A 10,758-nucleotide genomic window follows, 5' to 3' on the forward strand; every position below is an offset into this window, starting at 1 on the left:
AAGTACGATATTAGACACAAAGATTTAACGTTTTTATTTAACTCATAAAAAATATATCTATATACAAAATATCAAGTCTTAATAAATGAGCCATCAATTTAAGTAAGTCTTTAGTTTAAGGGTATCGGTAACCAGCGGCGACTGTTTCTACTATCTTGGCAGGCGCAGCTCGTACCGCAGGGACGGCTGCTGGAGCTGCAGCTACTCGTGCCGGAGCAGCATAAGCAGTAGCCACAGGCGCAGTATAGGCCGCTGCAATCGGTGCCGTGTAGGCCGCAGCAACGGGTGCCGTGTAGGCTGCAGCAACAGGCGCGGAATACGCCGCAGCTACGGGTGCCGTGTAGGCTGCAGCAACTGGTGAATTGTAAGCGACAGGAGCGGTATATGATGATGCTATCGGAGCTGGAGCTGCGTATGTAGTGTATGCAGCAGCAGCAACAGGCGCTGTATACGCCGCAATAGGAGATCTATACGCAGCCGCTACAGGGGCGGCGTAGCGCGCGGCTACGACAGGAGCGGCCGCATATCGAGCGGACACCAAGGGAGCTGACGCATAGCGGGCAAAGACTGGCGCAGGTGCAGCGGCAAGGGCAGCGGCGGCAACAGGGGCATTGGCATATCTTGCATATACAGGAGCAGCGGCTAATTTTGCAGGTGCAACGACTGGGCTTCCAACCGCATAGCGCGCTGATAAGATAGCGGGTTGGGCCACTGCAGCCGCGACGGGGGCGGCGGAGATCCTTGCTGGCACCACAGCTGGTTCAGCAATAACAGCTGGAGCAGCAGCCACTAATGGTTCTTTTCGCACCACAGCGTTAAAGCCATTAATGGGATCTGCCGCATAATCCACAACGCGACGAGTGCCGTCAGGGTCAACGAGGGAATAAGAACCCTGCACTATATCTCCATTACGCTGTTCCTCCTGGCTCTTGTAATCTCCGGTGAGTGAATCGGCCACATTATAGCCAAATCGGTATTGTGGTAAAGGATCGAATTCTTCAAGTCTTGCGGCCACGGCTGGAGCAGCATAGGCGACTGGTGCTGCGGCAATAGCTGCAGGTGCAACGCTGCCGTAGGCCACAGCGAGAAGGCACGAGAAGACCGCCAACTAAAACGAGTAATGATAATAAAAATTTATATATTCGAAAATATTCAAACATTATAGGCTGCAATATTATGCATAATTGATAGGTGCTTAAAACATTTTGTATAATTTATTTATTTATATACGAATTAACATATTGATTCTGTATTAAAGTATATTCATATCAGTTTTAATTGTACAACCACTAATTTAAAGTAAATTCTGTAATAATTCTACAATTCCGAGAAAACTCAATTGAGTGATTAGTGCAGTGGATTATATTATTGAATTGCCACGAGAGGAGATCATATTTCCTGTGAAGATTTTCCACGACGTAAGATACTTTCTAATTATTCTATGGAATTAGCTATTTCACTTTATTTTAATTTTTCGAAAAATCACTGTCACGATCACTTTATATTTACACTTCACAAAACAATCCAAAGGTGTTCAGTACCTTGAAAGCCATTTTTTCTTTGATGTGTTCAGGGGTGCTTTGAGTAACGAACTGTACACCCCAGTAGATACTAACGCCATTTATAGTTGTTCGGGTCATACGTTGCCTCATCCCGACCGCATCTCCAAATTTAAATATATTCAAGTACGCACGTACAAGACTGGCCGATGGGACGGCTGGACAATGCCACAAACAAAGCAACTACTTGTGCAACCGAAGCGGGTCTATGAAACATCGTAGTCACACCAATTCTTCACTTAATTTTCAATAGAACTTGTTTTCAGGAGCCGTATTACGCGATTTCACAGTTGAATATAACTGAAAAGTTTCCAAGGAAAATGGTAATATCCGCATGTCCTGAACTACGTATAGTACGAGTAATTTAATTATGAGGTTGTAGTGGTAGATATCAAACATAACAACAAGTGCAAGTAAGGCCACCAATTCTGCTTCAAATATTTGCATGTACAGAATTTCTGAAGTAAAATCAACACTACAATTTAGTAGCTACTTATATTATATACTAAATAGTCCGTTTTTTAAAGGATTTTCATTTTGCAAAACGCAGTAATAAATAATAATTTGTAGAACTTAAGGAATGTCTTTTATTATTATTATTATTATACATATTTGTTATTAAATTTTATACAGTGCCCAAAGAAGTATTTTAAATATCTTAGCAATTACACAACAGTGAACTTCAAGAAATTGGGTAAGAAATATAACTTATATTTCGTTTAACTCATAATTCGTTTGTATGTAGTATATTATCATGTATATGTATGTATGATCTTATATCTATTTAATATAATTACACTTAAAACAGTGAACTTCTAAGGTTGGCTGGTAGAGAATGCTATTAGCATTAAGCCCGCCTATTGTACAAATCAATAAAGTTTTAAATAAATAAAATAAATAAATATATTAAGGTAATATTAAAACATTTACAAATATTTTAATTTCTCGCCATTTCTGTACAATAATATGCATGTATTATATTATGTATATCAACCTTCTTCGTGAAACATAGATAAAGATCTATTGCTGAAAACTGCATTAAAATCCTTTATGTAATTTAAAAGATACAAGCGTAAAAAGGGGTATCGACCTTGTTTTATTCTTTATAAAAATATGACATTAAATCATAATCGCAATACGTCCCCGTATTGCGTCTACTATAGGTTCGTGTAAAAATAATTCAATGGTACATTTTCCTTGATGAATGTTATTTTATTATACCTGCTAGGAATGCAAACTTTTCTTAAACAGAGTACAGCTCTTGTTATATGCCGATAAATGTATTATAGTTGGTTATACAATTAAATTTTTTTATTTTACAAATGAACAATAAAATAGGTACACTCCATAATATTAAAATAGTAGTTTTAGTTAATTTTTGTATACCTGTTAGTACATGATTTCCACAAATACATCAGTTTCATGGAATTAATCGTAAGTAGTAGTTGTTTCAATGAAAAAGTAAGTTTTGAGCAATTAAACAATTGATAAATAAACAAGTGATAAACAACAGTGATGGGTATAGTCACAAAAATAGTTAATTCCAGGTCAAAATTCTCATCTCTCTCATTTCATTACAAGAAATTCTTACATCGCCTGAAGAACACGTATACATGGATATGTATACGTGTTCTTCAGGCGATGTAAGAATTTATTTCAAATTTCATTTTTCTTGCATTTGTGTATTGTTCTCATAGTCGCCACCTATGCCATCCAAGGGATAAGATAACAGTAACGTATTGAGTATCAATTCAGTCGCAAACTGTGATAAAGAAAAATAGCTGTTCCAGTTATAATAATAATTAGGATATAAATTATTATTTTTTAGTTAACTCGTTCAATACCAATAATGCCCAGACTTTATTTTAAAAATATAATATAAAATTTCTTTATGTTGTTTATTTAAAAGATCTAAAAACATATAGACAGTCGAATGAAATAGATTAAACAATGCCGTTTCAAAACTGTAGATATAATACGAATTACTCATAACATTGATATTTATTAAATTCAATAACTTCCATGTTATACAAATTATGATAGATATGTATACAAAGCCGCAATAAAATTTATATGAGCATAGACTATTTAGAAATACTGATGCTATGTAGGTAATAACTGGTATTATCAGTAATTGCTTTCTAAAAACTCGATTTATATCCTGCGACTGCGACATAATCGAAAACAAGATACTCAAGAAAACTAGAACTGGGCTGTAAAAGAAACAATTGCCGAACATTCACGGTTGTACCTTATTCAAGTAAATTAACATAACAATCGAGGAGTTTAGAGAATTTATCGTCAAGGACGCAAGGTCGCACAAGTGGTTCGTGCAGGTATTTTTAAAAGAGTTTATTCGAGTACAGTTGTATTTTTATAATTACTTACCACATAGTACTTAAAATACAGTACAGAAAATATGTAACCAATGATCTATATTGGCTATCAATAAAAGATATATCTTTATTTTTTTACACTATTATTACAGATTCTACACGATAATAATACCTACAACTTACAAAAAACTGATAACATGATAAAAAATGTACATACAAAATGTGATTCTTGAAGATATCTTCTTGATTGATTAATACTAGATTTAAAGACAACCTTGCTGTCCCCAAGTATCGATTATAAAAAGTTAATAGGTCTTTTATGGGAATAGGTATAAAAATTTACAATAAGATACCAAAGGATATGTTGGAATTACGCTTAAATAAATTCAAAACATCTGTTAAATCATATTTACTGAGCAAAATCTAAACTCACTACACGATTACTTGAATGACGACTGTGCATGGCAATAGTTGTTTATGCACTAGATTTTCATTTAATGTTAGACTTACACACCTATATAAATATACATTGTAAATAAACTGACTTTTAAAAAAAAATAATTGAGTTTCTTGCCATTTCTTTTCAAATGGATCTATATACCGAACTGGACGGTAGGGAAAAAATTAAAATTATAATTTACGTATAATAAATTTTACGTTCATAAGCGGCTAATATGTCCCACATGAATAAATGATTTTTGAATTTGAATTTGAAGTTTGTTAAAAATAATTTTAAGTCCTTGAATATCTGAGAGTAACCGCGTGATTATAATGTAAAATAATTACATGCTCCTACATCATATAATTAAAAATGGTGTAATTAAATTCCGCTACACATCATGCATACAATGGTGTTCACATTAATGGAAGAGTAAATGAAAATTCATGACGAGCATTTTCCCAGTTGCGCACGCGTGTCCTTCACAAGGCTGCCAGTGGTTGCGTAACGTGCAATGTGCTTATTTAGCACGCTACCGACATTTCTCTATGCACTGTAAGTCATAGATATCGATTAAACCTAATACTAAAGGCGGAGTAAAATGAATAAATATTAAAGTACGAGTGTATACGAAGAGTAGCATATAACTGTACGTGTTACTGAATGCATTAAAACATGTTAGGTAGGCCACATATGAGTACGATATTAAAATTGATGGTAATAACGAAATAAAAACAGTACAGATAATTGAATTAGTGAGCACATTATGTGGTAATCTGGGAAGCGATCCATTCATACCTCGATATTGCCCATGTTTTTTAGTAATATAAACTACTGGTCCCCTATTACTAATAATGTACTCTATCGTCGACAACTATGCGGCTCTCCCTTAAACTAACGTTGTTAATTCGCCACGACAGGCTAACTGACCTGACTTCATGCTCAACATATCATTTTCCACTACTGCCCCACCAGCTTATACCTTTAATACAACTATTATATTATCTGTACAACCGAGTACATCACTCCATTGTCATCCAATTATTAAAATAGAAACTGAGACTAACAACAATGAAGTAGTAATTACTATCTTTGACAGAAATATACTTTCTTAATCATTTATAATTAACACCTACAGTAAATAGTGTTAACATTACAGGTTTTATACAAAAATGAAGACCTGTACCTAGTTATTAATATAATTATAATATTTTCTTACACTATAATAATCATAGATTTTTTATTATCAACTGAGTATACACATAAATGTTGTAAATACAACAAAAAATTTGGAGTTTGTATCTTTTATATATTCTATATTCTTGTCACAGTAGACACATTTAGTTCTTATTGTAGCAGGTCAAGCCTAGTTCTGAGAAATATTGTCAAGGAAAGCGTTTAGACTTACTACTAGAGCGTGTGCACTTGAATGATAAGCAGCTGCGTGCGTGGTGTAGCCGCTGATGCAATATGCGAGTATGTATACCACATTCTGAATTCGAATTTGTATTGGAATTTACAAATTGATCCCAAGGTTACAGTCCTCTCAAGGGCAATATTAGGTAAAGTACATCGCGTTAAATTAATCTTTAATAATAAATGAGAAAAAAAATCTATCAGAGGGCAGACTCATTTTTTAATTGTCTCTTCTACAATTCTATTCTAATCTTTTATATTCTGTGTACTTATTTCAACTGTGTTATTTCCGCTAACAGTAAATCGATTTCCTAAATTCTATTTGTAACAAATAAAATGCTGTTTTTAATGGCTTGTAGGTATTAATTTTTACACTATAAATAGAAATAGAAATAATCTTTATTCAAATAAGCACTTTTGAAAAGTCCAGTTTTTTTATTCTACCGCTTATTCGGAATGCAGATTCATCACAAGAAGAATAAGCAAGAAACTTGTGTGTTGCTCTTTTAAATAAATATTGAATTAATTATATTTAATTAACAACATGGATTAGGCATGCTACAATCAACATAGAAACCGCTACGCACTTAATCTCTGTTCAATCAGATGCCATTATCAGCGCTATGAATTTTAAGTTAGATAACTTCTACAAAAACATTATTATCATTTATAAATTCGCTTTTTTACAAAGAAAACATTTTATGACATATTTGATTTCTTTTCTATAAATTTAAGTTTGGAGGCAAAACCTAAAATAAACCGTAAATTAAATTTAAAAGTATTTTATTTTGCCTAATAAAATATTTTATAAAATACGTTTTTGTATTTAGTATTTTAAATGCACAAGGAAAACTATTTCGTACTTAAACTGAAAAAATACTACTGAAAAAATATTTCTATTTTCTATTTAAATAAATTTTGTAAACTATGTCTAATAAATTACAGTCGACTATCGACCCGTCCCGGCATCACACGGGTGTTTGTGATGGCCGCCATATATCTATGTGCCTGCACCACTAGGCGACCAGTAGTACGTATAAATAAAGTTTGATATACATTTAAATTACGTAATTTGTTACGTAATTTTAAGATAAAATGTGCGCGGCGGATCGCATTATAGCCTGTTATCTATAAAAATCCTTCAACAATATATTTGTTAACTTACTATAACCACAAATAAGATAATATTATATACTATAATATAGATACAAGAATCTAAATTTAAAAAATATGCATTCATGCCGTCTTAAACAAAAGTCTTTACAAAATTACTATTACATTGAACTTTAAACTTATTATAAAATTATTTAATTGGTTGCTCATAATGGTACTAATATCGGACGACCTTAAACTCTCGACCCTGAATGAAAAGCTTCCGGCCAACTTTGGTTGCGTTTCACTGTCAGTGATAATATCAGGCAGTGGTTTCGAGCGAACTTTTGGTGTGAGCCAAACCGAAATATACTGAATAATAATAGATTAAACATTACAAGATTCTGTTTTTGTCCAACCGATATTTACGAATGCTCGTTTCTTCAACATTTAAAGTAATTTTTATTATACTGTTATATCACATTATTCTACTTTATAGTTTAGATACCCAAATAAATACCTAAACATTATATTAATATAGAAAAAAGATCTGAAGGTGTGTTTTAAATTAAACGATTTATTTGGAGTCATAAACGATACTTTAGTAGTAGAGACAAAAGTGTCTCATACATTACCCTATAAATACTTCATACATTGCTGCTTAAACAGTTTGAATTCTGTACTTAACATATGTACATGTTAATAAAGCGATAAAGAATATAGATAAAACTCGACGGTTATTTTTAACGATTAATTTGTTAAGGTCTGAACGGCCATGGTCCTTACGAATGTAAGGTCTCTGTCTAAACGATTTAAACAAAAGTGGCTGGACGGGTGTGGCTGCTGGTAATTGACGGCTTTACTCAAGGAGCCGCCGATCGTAAACGATCTGCCTGTATCGGATCAAATATGTTGAATAATACTTAATGCTTTGTCGTTTTTTTACCATATCTCCACTAGAATCATTGTTGGGATTACCACATATATAAGATAAAACAATGCATTAAAAGGGTCTGCATTCTAATATTTCTGCTGATATGATAATCATTATTAAACTACAATATTAAAAGTAAAAGGAGCAAAATATAAGAATTAAAAAAATACTAGGTAACTAAATGACAGAATTTTAATAATGTGAGGACTCTGATAACTTAAACTAGACATTACACCTGTGCTATAAGCCCTCTTGTAAGATGTACCTGCAAACCCATTATTAACTTTAAAAAATGTACTGTAAATTGAATTTGTTGAACCAAATAACAATAATGATAACATTATTATAAACATACATTATTTTAATTAATCTAATGTGAATGTTTTTATGTAATTGTTAAACAAGCTATCAGCCCACCTGGCAGTCATATACTGTAACATCATCATAGAGATCACGTCATCATGTGACAATTGTGGTAATCACTATGACTCATGTATTGCCATTCCGGACGACTGAGATATTATACTTTCGTATTCTGCAATTTTTAAGAAATGTTATCTATTATTTTTTTGAAAAGAATCCATTTCATGATATGAATGTAGTCATTTTGTAGCTATGTTACCTTGATTAATATAGTTATTGCAGTTTAATTCTTATATCTTGTGAAATATTACTATAAAACAATAAAATATATTGTCATATTTTTAAATAATGATGACTCTTAAATCATAATAATATATCTCGTCTATAATGTACTTGCATAAAAATATATTTTATTCGTTAAAATATAGATACGCGCGTGAGTCAGCCCACTGGTCAGCTTTCTGATATGCATCGGTATATTAGTTACAAACCTTACTTACTAACGTAGGCATAATGTCAAGGTAATCACTTATTGTTTCAAAATAATAGAGGTAACCGATATATTTTTTTCATTTATCATTTATCATTATTTTTATTCCTACGTGATAACTTACTCCACTATATAAAGTAAAATAATAAAAATAAATTCTGTAGAATACGATGGAGAAATAAAAACTTTTGATTTTGGTACACAGAATTTAAAAATTCAAAGGAAAATATCGTAAATTGTTAATATTTTTGGACTCACTAATACAGTACTTAGATTTCTAACTTCTTAAAATATTTTTATTTAATCCTACTATGTTAAGAATAGGATTATATTCTAATAAAGAGTTGCTGTAACCATATACATATACATATAATCCTAAGCTATCATTATTGGTATTACGTAACTTATCTATGTTAGTAGTATGATCAGTAGCCGTTGATCTTAATAAATCTGCCCCTTCGATAGATCCTTTTTCTCATTCCAATGGAGATAAAAATTACGATTATAATGAGGTTCGAATCCGTAGCGATGCCCTCAGACTAAAGTTGTATCCTTCAGACAGGAGTTGAGTTACATATTCATATATAGAAGCTGTAAATGCGTGAACAAATTTTAACACATACAAAATAAAAAAATAATAAACACTATATATATATACATATTTCCAATATCGTATGTCGTCAAACAGATATGTTAATATTATTCCAAAATTTTTTTTCTTACTCAATAATGGAGTACGTCTTTTCTCATTTTTAAACCTTAATTTTTTACCTTAAAAATAATTAATTTGTATTACTGCGAGTTATGGTAAATATTCCAAGAAAGATTTTGGCAGATAAAAACAGTATATTATTAAAAATGTTTTACTGCGCCACTAATACTACATTACAATAATTTCTTATATATATTATTTATAGTTTATATGTATTACCAATCTAAATTAATTGGTGCAATAAGGTAATTATTTAAATAAACAAATTAAATTATTATTATCAAGCTATAAAGTGCAAGTAGATAGCAACGTCACACGGACGTCTATACGTACGACGGCACGGGTCGTTCGGTGCTCCAATTCCATAGACCTTGATTTGTGCGAACCGTGCCTCAGGGCTTATTACATGTCACATTATATAAAATTAACATACCTAGGTGGTACAACTTGTTTTTGTTAGCTTGTTTCGTCAGAACTTAAAAGACGAAGCTAGAGGAAGACATTACTCTTAAAAGATTTACAGTATTGTATTACTGCAACTAGATATAGTTTACCTGTTGTTCAAATAGGTATCTGGAATTAGTTTACTGTGTTATCAATATTTCAATCACTGGAGAGTTAATCAGAAATACAAATTGATACACAAAATCTTTTTTTGAGACTGATGATCTGAGACTCAGATTTGAATTGACGATCTTTTCTTTCGGACAAAGTTTGTATAATAAATCATAGGGCACCGACACTCAAGCTGAAACAATCCATATTGTATTTTAGTATAACAAATTAAGAGAAAATAATAATAATCTAAAACTGATGTAGCTGATAAGTTCATAGTACCTATGAGCTATGGAGAAAACAGGATTTGGGCTCCGTATTAGTTTATTATAATTGCTGTTTAAATAGGCAATGGTATGACCGTACACCTGATCACTATCCACCCACTAATATTCTGCAATGAAGACCCTCTCATACATGCTTCTGTCCCATACACATACCTATTCTATATGCAAAATTTCATGAAGACCCTTATGGAATCAAATTAAAGAGGTTGAAATAACAAACAAGACAAACAATACCAAACAAATAAACTTGCTGTTTTTATGTAACTGGAATAAATAACAAACAACTTTATGAATGAAACTACCAAGCAGCATCATGGACAACCCGTAGTGACTGCCATGGCTTTATGCGCTGCCATTAGTGCCACTTCAATCAAAACACAGCTTACAAAACAAGTCGATTTACGAAAGAAAGGCGTGTGTTACATATACCCATATTTATGACTTTGTACAAAGTCTACCTAGGTTATTGTGAGTCACATATTACATATTAGGATTAATTTTAGTGCATTATATGAAATTGGAATACGTGTTGCGAAGATTATATGAATTCATATCAGATACAACAGAAAAATAGT

The 10,758-nt window shown here is 32.2% G+C and overlaps 1 protein-coding gene across 1 annotated transcript; it reads right to left on the reverse strand.

Moving 5' to 3' along the window:
- Positions 1-115: 115 nt before the first annotated feature.
- LOC131846478 (cuticle protein-like) lies at positions 116-1,579 on the reverse strand. Its single transcript, XM_059195793.1, has 2 exons — positions 1,542-1,579; positions 116-1,108 (listed from the first exon to the last, which is right to left on the reverse strand). Exons 1-2 carry the CDS (start codon positions 1,551-1,553, stop codon positions 116-118), a joined length of 1,005 nt encoding a protein of 334 aa, XP_059051776.1. The 5' UTR covers positions 1,554-1,579.
- Between the last annotated feature and the right edge of the window lie 9,179 nt (positions 1,580-10,758).

Source organism: Achroia grisella, unplaced genomic scaffold (assembly GCF_030625045.1).
Source record: "Achroia grisella isolate CSIRO2021 unplaced genomic scaffold, CSIRO_AGI_Agris_v1 utg511, whole genome shotgun sequence".
Taxonomy (NCBI): domain Eukaryota; kingdom Metazoa; phylum Arthropoda; class Insecta; order Lepidoptera; family Pyralidae; genus Achroia; species Achroia grisella.